Genomic DNA, 19,821 nt, shown 5'->3' with positions numbered 1-19,821 from the left:
AATTCTACCTTCAAATAATATTTTGGCATCAAATCTCAGCCCTGAGGGAGCTACTGATGCTGACCTGGGTGTGATTTAAAGCAACAATGAAAGCATATCAAGCCTTGGTGCTTAGAAACCAGCCCTGACAGGACTCAGTCAGCCCTGAAGAACAGAGCTCAGCCAAACTGGAAGTCATTTACCAGCAGGAGAAGGTAGGAGAACCAATCAGTCAACGATCAGAAAAGGAGATCCTCTCACACCTCTGATGTTCACCATCCAGGGTCATTCGTTCCATCCCATCCCAAGAATGAAACCCAAGACACAACATATTTGAAGGACTTGTGGCTAGACCCTCAGTTTTTCAGGGCTTGCCTAGAAGATCAGGCACTCCTCCTGCTCCCAGAGCAGTTTTCTATGGAGCTTTGGAGCTTCTGGAAGCAGAGGCCTGCAAGGAAGCAGACTCAGGCAAAAGCTTTCTGCTAGCACTGAGATCCCACCAGCAGAGGCCAATAAAGAAATGCTGCAACACTTGCAAGATCAGTCAGAAGTCCACATTTTAAAGACATGGATGAAAAAACAAGGGCCCAGCTTGGAAAATGCTAACACCTTGAACCCCGGTCTAGGGAGAAAAGGCCTCTGGGTATGGAGACATTTGCTTGAAACATGGGAAGAATATTTAAGCATTCCTGCATCTGCTATAACAGGAAGACCCCTGAACACAGAATGAAGACTGCTGCTGCAGTCCAAGCCTCCTGAGCAAGGTCACAGCAGTAGAAGATCTATTACATAATGCATGAGCTCAGTCTGGTCAAATTCCTGACAAGTCTTGAGCTCAAGTCTGGTACCTTCCAAAACTGTTCTGCCTGCTCCAAGCACAACACCCAACTTACCTGGAGCCCTTATACCCACTGAGGTCTTTATCCATATCCAGCTCTGGAGTTGACTCAATGATTGCCTGAACTTCAGATTTTTCTTCGTTTTCATTTCCACCTAGGGAAGAGCAGGTGGCACATCTGCATAAGCAGCACTGTGGGATAGGGCATCACCTACCCACAATTGGCACTCAGACTGGGCAAGGCACCAAGAAGCCCAAGGGATTCTGACACTCTAGTGCAAGTCTTTCCTGCCTTTAACTGAAGTCACCCAACAGCAGTGATCCCCACTCCCAGCAGACGGTCCAGCTCCTCCTGTGATCTATGGCACTTCTGTTCACAAGGAAGTGTCACAAATGCTGATTCCAGACAAGGCCAAGAGGCACTTCCAGACTTGTACCTCCTAGCAGTGTTCTGCACTCCCAAAGATCATCATAACTAAATGATGCGTCGTATTTATTGCTCAACAATGAAAGAAACGTCCTAAGAGATGAACCAGGAGGTGTGTAGGGAGAAGGGAAAGCAGCTCACCCGTGGATACATTCCTTGTCTCTTGAGCTACCTGCACCTCAATGTTCTTGCCTTCGTCCAGCCTCTCGCTCAGCACTTCTGTGTTCTTTGCAGGCCCTTCAACATCCTCCCTGGGAGGTGTCTCGGCAGGCAGCACAGGGACGTCTGCAGGGGCTGCGGATGCTGGAGTGGTAGACTTTGAGCCTGCTTGGCTAACGTCAGAGAGCTCATCCTAAGGTTAAACATTCCCATTAAGAACATCAGCAGGAACTGAAGCATCAGAAGAGCTCAGCACACACCACAGACCCATCCCACACTGCTGCGTGGTACTGAAGGGGCAAACAGACAGGACTGGAAATGGCACTGCAGGCCCCTGCCAACTCCGGCTTTAGACTGTGGCTGCTTTACTTCTCTTAAGGAGGTCACAGCTACCCAAAACATGTCCTTATTTCTAATGCCAATGCCTGATCTCAGCTGATGGTTACAGTGACAACCCCAGGGTGCTTTTCTGCAGGCCCTGGATGACTCTGGAAGTGAGACACTGAACCTGGCCAGTTAGAGCTCAGAGCTCTAACACAGCACCAGCCAGCAGCTCCTGTACCTCCCAGTGACACCACACCAAGAGCCCAGGGCTGGCTCCCAACAGGATTGCTGGAGCCAGGATGATGATCAATACTCAGGGCTGCAGCAGGCAGTGTCTCAGAGGGCAGGGACTCTATGTTTGATGAGGCTGCTCCTGGGTAACCCTCCCAGGCCATCACTGCACCCATTCCCTGCACATCCAACCCCTCACTTCTGATCAGAGCTGTGCCAGCATTCAGGTACTTTAACTGTGACTCACAGAGCAGGTAGCAGAGCACAAGAGCTCACTGCAGATCAAACACTGACCCACTCAGGCCAGTGTTTTCTGGAGCTGAGTGTGAAGGGATTCTCCTTGGGAAAAATCAAGGTGAAACAGAGGCTAGGCCATGCAAAATGAAGGCAGGAGGGGAAGTTTGGATTACAAGGTGAAAGCAAGGCTCCAGGCCAGCTCTGTGACATTTCAGAGCAGGGCTCTGTTAGCTCAGGAAAGCCAAACCTGTCAGGGATGGAGCTGGCTTGGGTCTCCTGAAAATTCTTGTACTGCTCAGCACCTTTTCTAGAGAAGGGAGTGCAGGTGCCTCGTAAGGGGATTTGTGCAACCCAGAAGAGACGTGCAGAGACATTTCCTCCTCTGTACCCACTGCAGACCTGTAATTTCAAATGTTTGGCACTTCCCAGGAAGGTAAGGTCTCCATTTGTGGGGGCAGGGAGGAAAACACACTTATGGACATCAGCATAAATGTCAAGCTTGCATCCTACACTGACATCCCCACATGGAGTTTGCAAACCCTGGAAACAAAAGTCAGCAAATGTCTATCAATTATTTCCAGTTTTCACCCTGTTTTAGTAAATTCCAGAAGAATCAATTATTAGTAGTTGATATTCTGGCAACATTGTTCAGCAACACAGGCAACTACCAGCCCCATCTCAGAGGAACAGAACTTGTGTCCATGGCTATGCTGGGCAAGAGACCCAGCACGGCAGTGTGCTCCATGGAAGAAGAAAGGAAAGGGCCAAAGCAAAGCTGCCCAATTTACTCAACTGCCTTTTGAACTGGGGAGTTTCAGCCACTGGCTAAGGATACATCCTTCAGTGAGCAGACACAGACGGGAGGAAGTGGCAGCCCTGCACCAAGGGAACCCAGGGGTCACACAAACAAGCAATAAAACCTCAGCTTTGTATTCCAGCAGCATCCACTGGCTGGTGCAGGCACCAACGTTCACACATCCAGCTTGAGAGCAGGAATGGGAACGGTCCCTGCCTTCAAGAACTGCAAGCAATCCCACTTCTGACTGGATTATCTCCTGTACTGGCTGCAGACAGCTCTTGGAGGCTATGCTGATTAAACTCTCATGAATGTTTGTTCTGGAGCTGCTGGAAATGAAATGCAGTTCCATTAAGTGGCGATGAATTAACTGAGATCTCAGAGCCTGAGCATTTCAAAGTCTGTGCCATGCTAACTTGGCAAATTTGACTTTTTGGAAATGCTGCCAAAAGACTTTTCCTGAAAAAAGGCAACTCAGTTTGAAGATTAGATAATTAAACCTGAAGTAGCAGCTCATCTGCAACGCTTTGCAGAAATGGGAGGCAGAGAATGAGTGACAGGTAGCTGTGTGCTGTGTTGCAATGATACCCAGCATCAGTCCTGGGCAAGGTACATCACGGCCAGGCTCTGCTCTGGGTTTCTCCCAGCATCTGCCCTTTGAGACCCTTGGAGAGGAAACTCTGCCCAACATGAAATGTTCATGCCTGAAGGGACAGCAGATGCCTGAAAGCACCAGAGTCTTGCTTGTGCCTTGTAGCTGATGTTAAAAGTATTTGAATAAACATGCAGGGAACTTTACCACTCCACAACTCTGCACCCTGGGTCCCTCCTGCTGTCCTGGCAGTGCCCCCCAGTCCTGGCTGCCAGAGGCACCACTCCCCCATTTTCCATCTCTGCAGCTTGCTCTCTGCCACCCTCACTGCTGGAGCACAGAACAAGGGCAGAAGCTACAGCCAAGGGAAATCAATCCCAGGCTAATCTGGGCAGCCTGGGTCACGCTCAGCTCTGCCGTGCACCTATGCTCGGGAGCAGGCAGGGGCTGTGTGCAGAGTACTGCCTCTAGCACCCAAAGCTCCCCTCTCACACTGTTAAACCAGCAGTCCTGCTGCACTCTGCAATTACATATCCAGTGCATAAAGAACAGGTGACTGACCTGGCAAAGGGTCCTTAGTGAGAAAGGAAACCCCACTCCTGCCCTGAGCAGCACTCATCTGGAAAATGCAACCCAGATTCTGCCTCTGCCAGCCAGCAGTGTTCCTCAAGGCTATCCAGGGTCAGCACCACGCTGGGCTCACAGAGATGACTGAGGGCTCTGCCTCCTCTCTTTGCCTTTCCTCCCCATCGAGGAGGTCTGCTGTGGCCAGGGGAGCCTGCCCTGCACAGGGGCAGCCAGCTGGGTGCTCACCTTCAGGCTGGTGTGGGAGCGTGGCTGGCTCAGCTCCTGGAACTTCCAGTGCTCCGACCCGGGCGTTTCCCCCGCCTCACGCTGGGCCTCAGGGGTCAGCAGGACATCTCCTGGAGGCAAGGGGAAGATGCCCAGAGATATGGGGCGCTCCTTTCTGCATGGGAGAGAGACAGGGCCCATCAGCCATGCCAGCTGCCACACTGTTTGCTTCCCTGTAGGCCTCTGAGCTTGGCAGGGAAGTCACACAGCGGCAGCTCCACACGTCCGTAGCTGTGCTCCACCAAACACACCGCAGCACAGAGTCTGGGGTACAGCATCCCATCATTTCCTCCTCTCACATCGCTATTGCAAACAGGCTACTCCATGGCTTTAGACAGCAGTTATTGATTGCCCTGATGCTAATCCATCAAAACCAAAATGCTTACAGAAATAGAAGACAAACAGAAGGACAAGATAAAAACATTTCCTCATTTCAGACCAAATCACAGCCTTCAGCAGCCACTCTGTGAAGAGCATCTTGCACGGTACAGCTCCGAGTAACTCCTACAACAGCCACACCATTAACTGGTGCACTGAAACAACCAGCTTCAGTCCAACTCTTCTCAATGTATGGGATCCTCCCAGGAATTACTTGGGTTTGGAGAACTGCAAACAGCTGGGTGAAGGAATTACCCACATTGAAAGCAGCCCAGCCAAAATCTGGGAGGTTTAACCAAGAGTAGTTCAATGCCCTGCTTCATTCACCCAAAAGCTGCACAAAGCTTGTGCCAGTGAGGTAAAATTACTCCATCACAGTTCCTCACCATCTCCACTGTCTTTGTTGTTTCCCTACAGCAAACAATGTTTGAAAATTCCAGAGCTTCCTGTACTGACCCTCAAAAAACATCCAAAAAAACAATCCAACACAAAATCCCCAAGTCAATCTTGCCATCAGCTGTGATCAGGGGACAAAAGAGCAATTCTTCCTGCTAGCCAGAGACAAAAACCTCCTGCAGAATGCAACTCACAGGATGCTACGGCCAGCCCTGAAAAGGAAAAATATCAGCCAGGCATAGAACTGAGATAAAGCAAAGCATTTGTTCAGCCAGAACAATGACATGCAGCAAAAGTCCTGCAATCAACTAGCCCAGCTCCAGGGGTGCTGCAGGCAGGAGGGAAAAGCCTGCACAAGAGAAGGCAGAAAGTGAGGCTCAGTGAGAGCAAAGACTTCCTGCAAGCAGCCCTGCAGGGACAGCCCAGACAGAGCAGGGAGATTGGAGAGATGTCACATTTTGGCTTTATAAGAAGTCCAACCACGTCTCCCTCCTTTTGCAAGGCTGTTCACAAACTCAGCAGGAGCCAGGCAGAGTTCTGTGAGAACAGGCACCAGCATCTAAGCCACATGAGAAATGCGTCGGTGGGTGTTGACCAGCAGGAAGAGAATCAAAGCACCTATGTGGGTTTGGGTGGTGCTGGGTTTTGTTTGCCTAGAAGAAAAGGTGGTCAAGGAGGGATTGTATTTTACAATGAAACAGTAAATTCCTTTGGGTAAATTTTACATGGCCAAAACTCAGTGTCTGAGCAGCAAACAGCTTTAGCTAGCAGGAGCCTGGCTGGCCAGAAACATTACAGGCAGGTCCTTACTTTGGACAGAGTTTAGTACAGCAAGGCAGACACAGCAAAATCAGTCACAGAACAAAAAGCACCAGATCCTGCCCCAGCATGTGCAGCAAAGCCCTCCTGAGAAAGAGCCCCGGACTGACTGAGTCCCACGCCTGCTGCTATTATGCCGCACGCTGCTGTGCTTCGGATTTCCCACCACTGTGTGGGGAACAAAGGGCTGCCCACATCAGCTCAGACTATGTCAGAAGACAGACTGAGCCTGTTTTATTGGTTAAGGAGTCCAGCAAAAAAAAAAGGCAGGGAGGCTGCCCTGGGTGAAGGGGCAGTGGTGATAAAGCAGCTTTGTGAGGGGCCCCACGCCCCCTGGGTGCCAACTCACAGATCTGCTGCTTGCAGGAGGTGCCCAGAGCTGCTCTTTCCAGCCTTCAGGAAGGAGAACTTAAACCGAGTACCAACCAGCGTTCACATTTGCTTTGGGGCAGGACAGTTCTAAAGACATTTTATCCTGAGCATGTTTGGATGTGCTAAACCCAGCTCAGGGCTCTGCAAGCCTGCACAGCCCCGGGTTTGGGCAGGGGCAGCTGGGGTGCATGGCTGCAGCTAAAGTTACCCAACTAGACTGAAGCAACCTCAACTTGCCCCACTGGCTGTTGAGCAGAGTCCCCTGTGACTGCCCCAGTGCACAGAAATAGCAGGGCAGAGTGAGCAGGGGGCAGGTGCACGTTCCAGCAGCCAGAACCAACATCCTGAAGCGCTGCAGAAGCATCCTCCGCAACCTTTAGGATGAGCAGTAGATGCTCTGCTCTAAAACCCAACTGGTGTGAGAAAACACAAACAACTCTTCTCCAGTTAGATTGCTCCATCCTGTGTTTTTATCTTTTATAAATGGATAAAAGATTGAAGGAACTGAGCTCCAATTCCTGTAAATCCTAAACCAAATTCCTGTGGGGGGGAAAAAGCTTCCTACCCCCTCAAATCCCTGCAACATTCTGCAGGGCAGCAAAAGCACTTCACAAAATAACTGTTCTTCAACCATCTGACTGCTCAAATAAATACCAAAATCTGTTACAAGTTCCTGAAGACACTTTGGCTGTTTTGGAGTTGGGGGTTATTTGCTCGGGCTTGATTCTTCCCTGCCTGCTGAAACAGCCTTACTGACCAGCTCTGCCTCCAGCTACACTTCAGGCTGCTCCTGTAAACTCACATCTGCCATCAGCTCCTGAGAGCTGCTACTCCTTTCATCTGTGGATTGCCTTCTGTGCTCAGAGACTCCAGTTAAAAACCCTACCAAGTCCTACCCAGAGTCTCCCTCCACCACGCATTAAGGAGACGTTGTCCCACAGCTTTCTCAGGGAGCAGTTTACCAGCCTTTTTCCCTTTTCGAATCCTTCACTATTCCATTTACAACCACAGCCAAACTGTGTCAAGTTTTCAGGTCAGAAAGCTATACTTCAGAACTTTTCCAGCTCTTTTCCACTCGTAATTATGGTACCAAAGTGTGTCAAGATTACTTTTGGTCACAATATTCTAACATCTCCACTGTTGTTCCAGGCAAGTAGGACACACAGAGGTAGCTGGAGGGGTCAGACAGGGCTGGCAGCTTGCCATACAAGCACAGCAAAAGGAGAGGACAACACTGGGCTGAACAATGGTGAACAGGCTGGAACAGCTCTAATGCTGAAATCATGGAGGATTGTTTCCCCCCCCACCAAATAATAATCATATTTTTCACCAATGATGCTACAGCTAATGGCTGTGGCTGGGAGATGATCAATTCACTCATCCCACACAGCTCTCCTGGTTCAGGAAAGTGAAATCGAGTAGTGTGAGGCCTCAGACCGCACACACTCCTGGCCCCTACAGCTCAGGCAGGTGCCTGGCTATGCCCTGACCACCAGCTTTATCCATCCCACTGTCCCTGCAGCTCCTTTTGCAGCTCAGAATGCAGCAATGCAACAGCTTTCCAGAGAAGCCTGGGCACAAGCCACAAGCTGCCTGGCACTTGCTAAACACCACAAACCCATTTTGCCATCTCCCACCCCACAGGCGCCAGGTCTGCAGAATTTCTGACGCCCATGCCTAGCTCCCTCTCGCTCTGCCGAGAGGGACAAGGCCGAGGAAGCACAGCGGCGCAGGCCCAGCAGGTACCTGAGAATCCTGGGGAGGTTCTGCGTCAGCACCGGCACCCCGGCCGAGATGGAGAAGTGGACGAGCAGCAGCACCGAGAGCGACACCAGGATGGCCGAGTTCACCACCACGGCGCCGCCCACGAAGCCGAAGACGAAGAGCAGCATGCAGCTGGGGCTCATGGCGCTGCGCGGGCATGGTGGCGCCGGGGCCGCGGCGGCTACGCGGGGGCCCAGCCTGGCGCTGCCGAGGCACTGCCTGGCATCCGGCCGCTGCCACAAACACAATGCCGGCAGCGGCAGCCTGCCGCGCTCCTGCAGCAGCTCCGGAGCAATGACATCACCGCTCTCCTCCCCCTCGCCGGAGCTCCTCGCAGCATCTATGCAGCAAGGCAGGGACCCGGCCAGCCCCGGAGTTATCTTCCCTCCTCCTGCACCGTTCATAGGCTGGGAAGCTTCACGATCTGCATAATCTACTCACAGCAGCCTGAGCACAAACGGGGTCCAGCTACACACTTTCCACGAGCCCTGCATAAAACCACTGCAAGGTAGCCCTGCTCTGGGGACAGCCGCTGGCATTTCCTTGCCCAACCCAAAGCCAAGGAAGCTGAGACCCTCCCAGGCTGGAGACGACATCCTGCCAGGCTGCCACACCAAGTCTGCCTCAGCACAGCCTCTCTCTGCCGATTCCCACTCTGTTCCCCTGCCACATTCCAAGCACTCAGTGAATCTTTTGGATTCAGCTGAACCGTTGTTGTGGGATTAAAGCACAAAGTCTTGCACACACAAACCAGTGGATTTGTCCTTTCTTTCCTTTCAGGACAAGAGGATAATGCACAGCTTACCTAATCCTGCTGTGCGTGGTGGATTCTAGCTGATCACCCCCCGACAGCTGATGAAGTTTGGTTCTTTCCAAGTGCTCCATGTAATTGTGAATCATCTGTTTAGAGGACAGAGAAACAGAAGCAGGATTTAATAATGTTTGCTTTTACTACAGCTGCAGCATTCTTGGCCAGTACATTATAATTTCCCCCTGGAATGCTAAAAATAGCCAAAGCCTTCAGAAACATTAAAGAAACCGACAAAGAAAGAGAAACAACACATGGTGTGTAAACCCAGCACCCAGCAGAGGAGCCCACACCAAACAGAACTGGAGACCTTGTGCATTCCTGCACTGGGAACATCCCAAGGGCACACAAGCTGCACCTGACATTACAGAGGTCTGGCCTCAGGAACGAGGTTCAAGGCCATTTGGAAGGCTGTCTCAGACCTCATGTCCAGTAGGTGTTGGAGTTTCTCATGTGTCACAACCCCTGTCCCTGCAGCCTGGGGGGAAGGGCAGCAAGGGTCAGGCTGTGTGCACCTCGAGAGTCCAACACAAACCAGATCCTTCTGCAGGCAGAGCAAGGCAACATCTCTCTGCTGTGCCTTCAAACACACTGAAGCTCTCTGTCTTTTGCAGGAGTGGAGCTTGGTTTTCAGTTACCTAGACTGCCACCTCTGGAAAGCCTGCATGCCCTGAGGATTCCAGTGCTCAGGAGGAGCTCTGCTGCCCTGCTCTGTGCCTCTGAAGAGATCCAGCTGCAGGCCAAGGCAGTGACTCTTGCACTCATGACTTATTTAATGCATCCTGACTCCACCTGGCAAGGGATGGGGCTGCTCAGCATGTAACTGATCCAGGACAGGCATGGAAAGAAGGAACAGGGATCACTGTACTCTAAAAGATTCGGTTGGAAGTGAAACCCAGGAAAGTCTCAGGAGAAAGGTGCAGGACACTGGATACTGTTAGCACTTCCCTTGTGTGCACAGAGGAGTGGGGTTCTGGACACAAGACAAGGGAATAACCTCAGGTGTGCTGCAGAAGCATTTAGTGCACTTTTCTCAGATACATTCAGGTCACATCTCAAAGGCCTCCTCTAGACAAAAGTCCCTGTTCTGTGAAGCTGCCACTGCTGCTGAACCCCTAGGAAGGGCACAGACACCTGTGGAGTGCTGCTAACAGGCAGGGCAGGGCCTTGTGCTCTGGGGCAGCTGCACACAGCAGGACTGGAGTCAGGAATTGTCACCTGCGTGGCACTGCCAAGCCAGGGCTGTGTGTCCCAGGCTGGTACACTGGGATGCACTGAGTTAGTGCCAGCCTCAGCACAGACACTGCCTGTCAGCACCAGCTGCACATCAGGGCACATCCTTAGCCTGAGCTCCTTCTACTGGGGTGGCCTGGCTTCAGACCCCCTGCCTGCTGCATCTTCCAGGCACCACTCACTGATGTGGTTAGCACTGGTTCTGTACAGGCCCTGCTTTCCCCAGCATTCACCTGAGCTAATTAATGGAATTCAGACCAGAAAGAAACCAAACCAGGCTATTTTTAGAGCAACATTACATAATACACTTTAACTGCTGCCTAAAGCTTACAAAATCCATCCTCCACCAAGCTGACAAATGCAGAACTCTACCACGACCATGGCATTTGCCTCCTGAAGTTGTTTAATGCTTGCTCATACACAGAAGCAACCAAAAGAATTGAAAGCTCCACCTTCAACCATCCACATTTCTTGGGTTTTGTTTGCACCAAGCAGCCAAAATTCGGTGTTCCAGGGGCTCCTGTGCTTCACTTTGCACAGCAAGCTTATTGCAATCAAAATGAAAGCAGAAATCCCAGGAAAAGGATAATTCACAGCTTTGAAACGCACACTGGACCACTCTTTATCCTGTCCATGCCCTCATCACGGAAGGGAGACAATGTGGAGCAGAAGCTGAGCTACCTGCAAGCACCCCAGTTTGCAGCACCCCAACTGGCTCCTCAGAGGAAGATTTTAAATACATCTGTGGAGCTGTTCAGCTGAGCACCCAGTACCTGTCCAGGGAGCAACTGACACATGGGATGAAGAGAGCAGGGTCAGTAAAACCCACACACAACCAAAAGCCTCTCACCAGTTCCACTCCTACCCTTACAGGAGGAGCACTGCTGAGGGACACAAGCCTGACCCTTCTCTGTCACACACCGATGTGTATGCAACATGTGTGGGTACTGCTACCCAACCTGTTCCTTAACAAGGCTGGGAACATCTCCCTCACACCTCCCCTTCTCTGCTGCTCCTGCCCCCATCTGTGTCCCAGCTTGAGCTCCCCCAGACAGGTCCGGAGCAGGCTCAGCGCTCATCCCCAGATCCCATCCGTGTGGCACGAGTGGCTGCTCCCCTCGGGAACGTGTGACCAGCTGGGTATATATAGATCCTTCTGTGTCCCACCTAAGTGAGATTTATTAACCCAAAAGACACTTCCAGAATCAACTTGATTCAGTACACAAGTCCCCCGACACTTCCCTGTAAACACCTTTCACAGTGAGCTTGTCCCCTATGGGACAGCAGCATTCCCCCTGCTGGCCTTGATGCCTCTTTAGCCCATGCCAGGTGTTGTGGCTGCTGTCTCTTTACCCCATGCCAGGTGCTGTGGCTGGCAGACACAGCAGCAGGTAAGGATTCAATCCAAGCTTCACACACCAAGCTGTCACTGTATGGCACAAGGCTGTAGAACAACTCTTGGTTGGAACATTATCTAAAATGTAACCTCAAAATCTCTGTGCCTGCTGCCCATCATGCTGGACCAAGGCATCTCCCCACCTGGACAACTGCACCCAGGCACCTCCACCTTGCCCTCTGTGGCCCTGTCCCTGCAGGGGCCATGCTGGGGGTGCCTGTTTCTCCCAAGCTGCCAAAGCACCCTGGCAGTGCCAGAGCTCTACTGTCACATCCCATCAGTGCACAGTGCTGAGGAGCTGCCAGGGCCCAATTATGCTTCATTAAACTGAGCCCATATTCGGTGTGTCAGGGAAAGAGATCTCCAATACTTTGCCCTGGTGTTTCCCAGAGCACAGAATCACACCCTTGAACAAAAACCAGTGACCTGGGAGGTCTGTGCAGAGCTGATGCTGATGCTCTGGTGCTGCTTTGCCTTGCCTCAGTTTCCCAGCTGGGTAACAAATGCAAAGCAGCCTTCACCAGGCCTCACATGGCACCAGCCGGTGCCATGGGTATGACTCCTGCATCTGGTTCTTTACAGCCAGAGAAAGGTGGAAACGAGACCTGGCTTGGTGAGGTTCCAGAAGTTCAGCTTCAGGAATTCCAGCAGAGTGCTTAACTCTGCTCTGGGCATCAGAGGCAGAGCAGTGCAAGACCAGAAGTGGCTGCAAGTGGAGGGAAGACAAGGGAGCAGAGATGATGACATGGATATAAGGATACTTTCAGGCAGCACACCGAACACTTTATCCTCTTCAGTACCTGCTACCAGTGTCCAACCACACTCTACCAGCCAGCCTGCCAGCTCAGCTGCTCAGGTTACCATGCCCTAATCCAGTTAAAATCACAGTTAGCTGGAGCACAGCCCCACTGGGGCAGGAAGCTCAGGGAGGAACATTCCACTGCACCCAGGAGCTCATCTCCCACCCTGCAGAGAGCAGCACCAAGAATTCCTCAGAAGGGTGAGGAGGCTGAAGCTTGCTCCCAGCACTGCACACAGCCAGGCAGCCCTGCAGCTGCAGCTGCAGACACCTTGTTGCTAGGGCAGGAAGGAGCTGCAATGCAGAGCCCTGGCTCCAGCAGGCTGAACTCTAAGGAGATTCCAGGGCTCAGCACAACACATGCTGGGTCAGGATTTGGTTCTCTGCTCTACTGCCCATGCCTGAGCAATTTAAATGGGGCTTGGTCCATCCTGGCAATTTAAATAGGGCTTCAATCCTGGCTGCAAGTGGTCAGGTGCAATGCCCATGAGCTGCTGGGCAAGGATCTCTGCAGAGGCAGCCAGGAAGGTACTCAGCAGGGACACAGTTACAGAGCCTCAGAGAAGTCAAGAGCTGGAAGAGAGACAACCAAGTCTGAAACACAAGCTGTGCCTTAAGGAATGAAGGGGGAAAGGCTTTCATGTCATGAAGCTCTGTAGCCTAAAGGGAGAGAGGTGAAATGCACAGAAGGGAGAAAAATAAAAATGCTGAGCCTGGGAAACGAAGCAAGAAAAACCCTGCTGAAAGGAAGGTGGGTCACGAGAGCTGGGACCTGCCCCCAGCAGCACAGAGGCTCAACCAGCCTGTAATGCATGGCAGTGAGTTGCTGTATGGAGAAAGGACACAGTCACCTCAGCAACAAGAAAGCCCAAGGAAGCACCTCTCCCTAGAAAGAGAATTTAGGTGCAAAACCATGTAACAAATTGGAACCAAACCAGCAGAGGCTGTTGTCCATTTTGGAGCAAAACCTATGCAAAAAGACATTGAGAACATTAGCAGGGCAGTGGGGAGTGCTGCCCACCACAGAACCACCTGTGGCAGCACCCAGAGCTCCTGACCAGCACTGACTGCAGCTCTGCAAGCACACAGCACTCTGGATCACTTCAGCAGCATGGAAGACTGAACTGGGCAGCATTAAGCTTTGTCACCTCTCACTTTGCTACCATTTCCAGTTTGCAACAGTGCAGCATTCTCCAGTCACTATCTAGTGCCAGAGAGGACCTTAAAGATAGGATTTCAGCAAGCACAGCAACATTCCTTTGCAGGAGCTGCAGTAATCTGGTCACATGCAGTGCTCCAGAGCTCCATGCTGGTTGTGTTTCCAGGCTGCTTTTAGCTGTGAGTAGTATCACCCCTCACCTCCAGACAGCTAAGGAAGCATGGAAGGTAACCAAACCCAGCATCTCTGTTTGCTCTTCCCTTCCCATGTGTGGTCTCTTGAAGAGCAGGCAGCACTGCATCCCCTCTGTCAGAGGTGAGCTAAAATGAACTGTCTGACCTTTCAAACAAGGGCAGAGCAATCAGAGGAAGGAGAACTGTACTCAGTGATGGGACTCCAGACGAATCAGAACTGTGCAGAGAACCAGTGATTTCCTCAGCAGCCCAAGCACACTGCACAGGACAGAGCTGCTGCTGAGAAGCCAAAGCCTGGCACTGGCCCCCAGGCTCTAGAACCAGCTGTACAAGTGGGGCTTTTATTTCCTTTAGCAAAGTCAAACTTGGTCCCTCTTCACCAGCCCATGCTGGTTGCAGCAGTTATCAGGGTATGGCAGGACTTCTTTTAATCATCAGCCTCAGTAATTTGTTCCTTCAGTGGGACAAGTGAAACCAACAGACAACTGCTGGAAAGAGTCTGAGATTGCAATGCCATTTCTAGTTTGTTGGTGCGCCCTGAAGAGATGTCTTTGAAAGAACAAAAAGCAAATTCCTCCTCTCTCAGAGCTTGCCAAGATCTGGCAAAGCTGTCCTGTTGACAAATGTGTCAGCAAACCAAGCTGGGCAGAGACCCAAGCCAAAGCCTGGCTGCAGCTAGCATCAGCCTCACAACCCCCAGCCAGCAGTCACCAGCCCAAGATCTCCCAGATTTCCCTAGCTGCTCACAACAGTTTTCCAAAGAGCTCTCTTTTGACAGCTTGGCATCACAACCTACCTCTGTATGTCTTGAATGAAGTGCATTGTATTCTTTCTTCAGCTCTGCTTCCCTCTCCTCAAGTCTGCTAACTGGAAAAAGAAAAATGTTACAAAAACAATGAAGCTGAATGAAGGAAGCCAGACACTGAGGCTACCACATACAGCCTGAAGAGCCAAGGCATGGACATCAGCAGCACAGGAAAGTGGTTTGTAAAGCAAGGGATCAGCTCAGCTCCTCAGCACAGCAGACAACTTTGGGCCCAGGCAATGCAGCTACCAAGGATGCTCTGCTGATAGTACACAGCTGCACGGCCTCAGCCCTGGCACTCCTGCACTGCTGGAGTATGCGTCTCAGACCCACAAACCCACTGCAATTCATCCCAAAGCTCTGTCAGACATCAAGAATCTCCTTCAGCCTTGTGCCATGTCTGTTGTGTACAGACAGCCACACAAGGAAAGACCCCACCAGGGTTCTGCTGTAGGTGGTGCTGCTCTGCAGGGGGTTGGACTGGATGATCTTTGGAGGTCCCTTCCAGCCCCTGACACCCTGTGATCCTGTGCAGGCTGGCCTCCAAACGAGCATGACCATTTACAGCCAGCTTCTACCCAGTACCCAGCTGAAAATCCTTTGGGCCCAGCACCAACTTCTCACCCAGAGGCTGGTCCAAGCAGTGTGCCACCAGGAGAAGCTCTGATGGAAGGGCTGTGAGATGCTTCCTTCAGCCACCTGGCCACTGAGGCAAGGAACCTCCTGAGAAAACCCAGCCTGAGCAGTGAAGATACAGCAGACTGGATTTGGCTTTCAAGGCAGACACCCAGAGACAACTCAAGACTGTAAGACTCCAAAAGGCATTTCAAGCTATTTGCTCCATCACTGCAACATCCACAGCAAGAGAATTGCTGTAACAACCACCTCCAGCCTCTTAAACCCCAGCACCACACTGCCTCAAAGAGCTACAGCAGCACTTAGTGAAGCGCTGGTGGATCCCAGCCTCCTCTCCACTTTTGTTCAGCTCTGTTAAAAAACAAGTTTGAAGCAGGCCAGGGGCTGCTCTCCTTTTCTACTCCATTTTACTGATCCCTGCAGCAGGAGCACTCTGCAGAGCTGCTGTGCCCTCTGCTCCATCTAGTGGCACCGAGTCCCACCACCAGCTGCTCCTGAACTCCACAGCACAGCCAGGAAAGGAACAGAGATGCTCTACCAGACACAGACATTCCCTCTAGGGTACACTGATGCTCCTGCTGCCCTTGGAGGAAGGTGCTTTGGATTCAATGAGAGCCAAGGGATGCAAACAAAGCAGCACAGGTGACAAACAGCTCACCCAGAGAGAGGTGGCAACAGTGAACTCCACATCTGCTCAGCAAGAAGTTGGGCTGCTCTGCTCCTTTGTTTGACACCAGATGCGTTCTGCTGCTCTCAGGCCCCCACTGAACAAGCTTTAACTTTGCCACTTGTGACAGGGATGCACTGCAAAGCTCCCCTGTATCCCTTGGAGTGAACAGGATAGTCAAGCCCTGCCCAGGAACAGCTTCACCAACGGACCAACTGCATGCTAGCTTAGTTATTCACATCCTCACGTGCACAGACAACTTACAAGTCAGATGTCAAACCCCTTTGCAGCTTCACAGCTGAAAGTTCCCACCAGAGCCTCCCTGTTTACCACTAGGTCCATGCTGAGCTGCTGCTGCAGCTCTGTGCAGCTGGATCTCAGTGCTGGGTGCCTCAGAGGAGCCATCCAGAGATTGTCTCCCTGGCTGCACAGGGCAGCAGTGCTGCTATCTACAGAGCTGAAGTGAAATCAAGAAACATCTGCAGAATGCTCACAACAGAGCCTGCTCTGGCACCTTCTCTTGAGGCCAGTGACAGCTCTGCTGGCTTCCAGGGAAATCAGACCTGGATGTTTTCAGGTCATCTGCCAAAGCGTTTGTCTCATACCCCAGATACAACCCAGGGTGCTGCAGATGGCATTTGACAGGGGAAACCTGAGCAGGCCAGCAGCTGTGGCACAGCCTTTGCAGCTCTGGAGATCAGGAGCTGTTAGCTGGTTTGTTTGGACCTTCCTGGTGGCTGGTGTTTAGGGTGGGAGCTGTTTGGGTTCTTGTTGATTTCCATGTGCAGTCCTCTCTAAACATCATCGGACTGGAGCAGGAGTGACACAGCTGAGGTTTGATAACCTGAGGTGTGGAGCTGCCTGTGCCTGGCTGGCCTGTCAAAGCTGGCTGTTATCTTGGCTGTATGCTAGCACCAGGCAGTCCCAGAAAAGCAACCAAGCTCTCCAACTCCCACAGCCTGCCACCTCCACCTGAGAGCACCTCACCCAGACAGGGTTGCACAGATGCTATGCTGAATCAGTTACCCTGAGAATGGCTGCTCCAGAGAGCAACCTCCCAAGCTGCTCCACTCCCCTCCTAAGTCAGGACACCCTACAGCTGCCTTTTGCTCCAAAAAAAATGAATTACCAGCCTGTAGTGCACAAAAAGAACTGACACTGCCAAAGAGGGAGAAGAGCAATGAATGGACCCTCCAGAGGGGACATCACTCCAGCACCAGAGGTAACCGCAGAGCGGGCAGTGTCCAGAGCAGCATCATGTGCCCTCCTGGAGCTCTGCTGGACAAGGGAGCTACAGACTGCTGCTACAGGTTTCACAGCTCCAGATGTCTGGTGGTCCACATTCGAGGCTGAAATCTGAGACCCTCTGATGCTGCAGATCCCTGACAGAGGCTGGGGTCGCCCCACAGCCAAGCCCTGCAGCAGTGAGACACATCCAAGCTCTTCTCAGGGATGTCTGAGAGGGCACAAAGCTGGGGTATGCCTCAGACACATCACTGAAGTAGAAGGGAAGGAGAAGACAGGAACTGAGTGCCAAACATGTCTGTTCTGGAGCTGGCATGGCCGCACTTGGTGCATCCAGAGGTGCCCTCTGCTATTGGGCAATGCAAGAAACCATCCAGCAAAGTGCAGTTAAGCCAGGAACCACACAACATTTATCATAGAATAGAATCAAGAAGGCTGGAAGAGACCTCAAAGATCATCGAGTCCAACCTGTCATCCTAAACCTCATGACTATCTAAACCATGGCACCAAGTGCCACGTCCAATTCCCTCTTGAACACCTCCAGGGATGGTGACTCCACCACCTCCCTGGGCAGCCCATTCCAATGGCCAACCACTCTCTCTGGGAAGAACTTTCTCCTCACCTCCAGCCTAAACCTCCCCTGGTGCAGCTTGAGACTGTGTCCTCTTGTTCTGCTGCTGGTTGCCTGGGAGAAGAGACCAACCCCCTCCTGGCTACAACCTCCCTTCAGGTAGTTGTAGACAGCAATGAGGTCACCCCTGAGCCTCCTCTTCTCCAGAGGAAACACCCCCAGCTCCCTCAGCCTCTCCTCATAGGGCTTGTGCTCAAGGCCTCTCCCCAGCCTCGTTGCCCTTCTCTGGACATGCTCCAGCAATTCAACATCTTTCCTAAACTGAGGGGCCCAGAACTGGACACAGTACTCAAGGTGTGGCCTAACCAGTGCTGTGTACAGGGGTACAATGACCTCCCTGCTCCTGCTGGCCACACCATGCCTGATGCAGGCCAGGATGCCATTGGCTCTCTTGGCCACCTGGGCACACTGCTGGCTCATGTTCAGGCAGCTGTCAACCAGTACCCCCAGGTCCCTTTCCACCTGGCTGCTCTCCAGCCACTCTGACCCCAGCCTGTAGCTCTGCATGGGGTTGTTGTGGCCGAAGTGCAGCACCCAGCACTTGGACTTGTTGAATGCCATCCTGTTGGACTCTGCCCATCTGTCCAGCCTGGCAAGGGCCCTCTGCAGAGCCCTTCTACCTTCTAACAGATCAACACCTGCTCCCAGCTTGGTGTCATCTGCAAATTTACTGATGATGGACTCAATCCCCTCATCCAGATCATCAATAAAGATATTGAACAGGATGGGGCCCAGCACTGATCCCTGGGGGACACCACTAGTGACAGGCTGCCAGCTGGATGTGGCACCATTCACCACCACTCTCTGGGCTCAGCCCTCCAGCCAGTTCCTAACCCAGCAGAGTGCTGCTGTCCAAGCCACAAGCTGCCAGTTTGGCCCAGAGTTTGCTGTGGGGGACAGTGTCAAAGGCCTTGCTGAAGTCCAGGTAGACTACATCCACAGCCTTTCCCACGTCCACCAGGCTGGCCACCTGATCATAGAAGGAGATCAGGTTGGTGAGGCAGGACCTGCCCTTCCTAAATCCATGTTGGCTGGGCCTGATTCCTTGGCCATCCTTCAGGTGTGCAGTGATTGCCCCCAAAACAATCTGTTCCATTATTTTCCCATTTGCTCATAAGACCAACAGCAAGAGCTTCTAAAACCTCTGTCTGTGCCAACATCAGCCCTAAACAGCCCTCCAAGAGCTCTGTGACATTTCCTTTGCCTGGAGCTCCCCAGGCCAGGCACTGTGAGCACAGGCACTGCCTGGCCTCAGTCAGGAGGGCAGAGGCAAAGCAGGGCAGCGACAGAGAGCAGCAGTGCAAAGGGAGACTGGGAGATGGACCAGGGACAGAGGAGCCACACCACTGCAGCATGGTCCTGCACCCAGACAAGTCCAAGTCCTTACCCCTCTGCTCTCCTTTAAGCACCCCAGGACACAACATTTTTTGGGCACAAGCCACCAAGAACCAGGGCTGAGTGCTGGACACAACGCAGGAGTGGAAACTCAGCCTGCATCTGTCCAGCTGTTGAGGATTTCATCATCTCCTGTGGCTCACGACCCCAGCAGTGCCACCAGGTCACGCTGCCACCTCTCTGCCCTGCCACCTCCTCTTACAAAGCCAGGAGCTGGGTGTCTCACTCACCAACTGCGTAAGTTTGTAACCCAAGGGAGTCAGAACTGAACCCCAGAGCTGCCCTGACTAGCTGACAGTGGGAGCTGATTTCCCTCCCTATCCAACAGCAGACCTGCTCCAGCCTAGTCAGCTGAGTGTGTGGCTGTGGATGTCCTCCAGCATCACACATCTCAGTGCCAGGAAAGATTTCTTTTTCTCTTTAGTGTGAAGGCTGCTGAGACTGCATAGCCAAGCACTCAGAATTCAGGAGATGAACCATGGCTTCCCAGGAGATTCTCAGTGGCAGGCAAGATCAGGCACACACACTGAGCCTGCCAGGGAACTCAGGAGCTGTCCTCTTCCAGCTCTTCATGGAAAGCTCAGCAGAACGAGCTGAACTTTCAGGACAGAATTTCTCCTCACAGACCTTAGTTGAGGAAGGACATCTGTGGGACAGGAAGCAGCCTCCAAGAAGTCCTGTAGCTCAGA

General features: G+C 52.2%; 1 protein-coding gene across 2 annotated transcripts in view; it reads right to left on the bottom strand.

Annotated features, from left to right (window-relative positions):
- The window catches only part of SPAG9 (sperm associated antigen 9), a 51,586-nt gene that overhangs the window by 22,789 nt on the left and 8,976 nt on the right, over nt 1-19,821 (bottom strand). The window contains exons 3-7 of one of the 2 annotated variants that reach the window (XM_054393839.1): nt 14,550-14,620; nt 8,970-9,064; nt 4,397-4,550; nt 1,386-1,596; nt 873-972 (exon numbers count right to left, since the gene is read on the bottom strand). In XM_054393839.1, the coding sequence (XP_054249814.1) occupies nt 873-972; nt 1,386-1,596; nt 4,397-4,550; nt 8,970-9,064; nt 14,550-14,620 (631 nt within the window). Of the gene's footprint in view, nt 1-872; nt 973-1,385; nt 1,597-4,396; nt 4,551-8,146; nt 8,308-8,969; nt 9,065-14,549; nt 14,621-19,821 lie in introns of those variants that run through there. The other variant, XM_054393840.1, reaches the window with a different exon arrangement.

Source organism: Indicator indicator, chromosome 29, assembly GCF_027791375.1.
Source record: "Indicator indicator isolate 239-I01 chromosome 29, UM_Iind_1.1, whole genome shotgun sequence".
NCBI lineage: Eukaryota > Metazoa > Chordata > Aves > Piciformes > Indicatoridae > Indicator > Indicator indicator.
The sequence above is the reverse complement of the archived record's forward strand: the minus strand, read 5'-3'. Positions and strand labels throughout refer to the sequence as shown.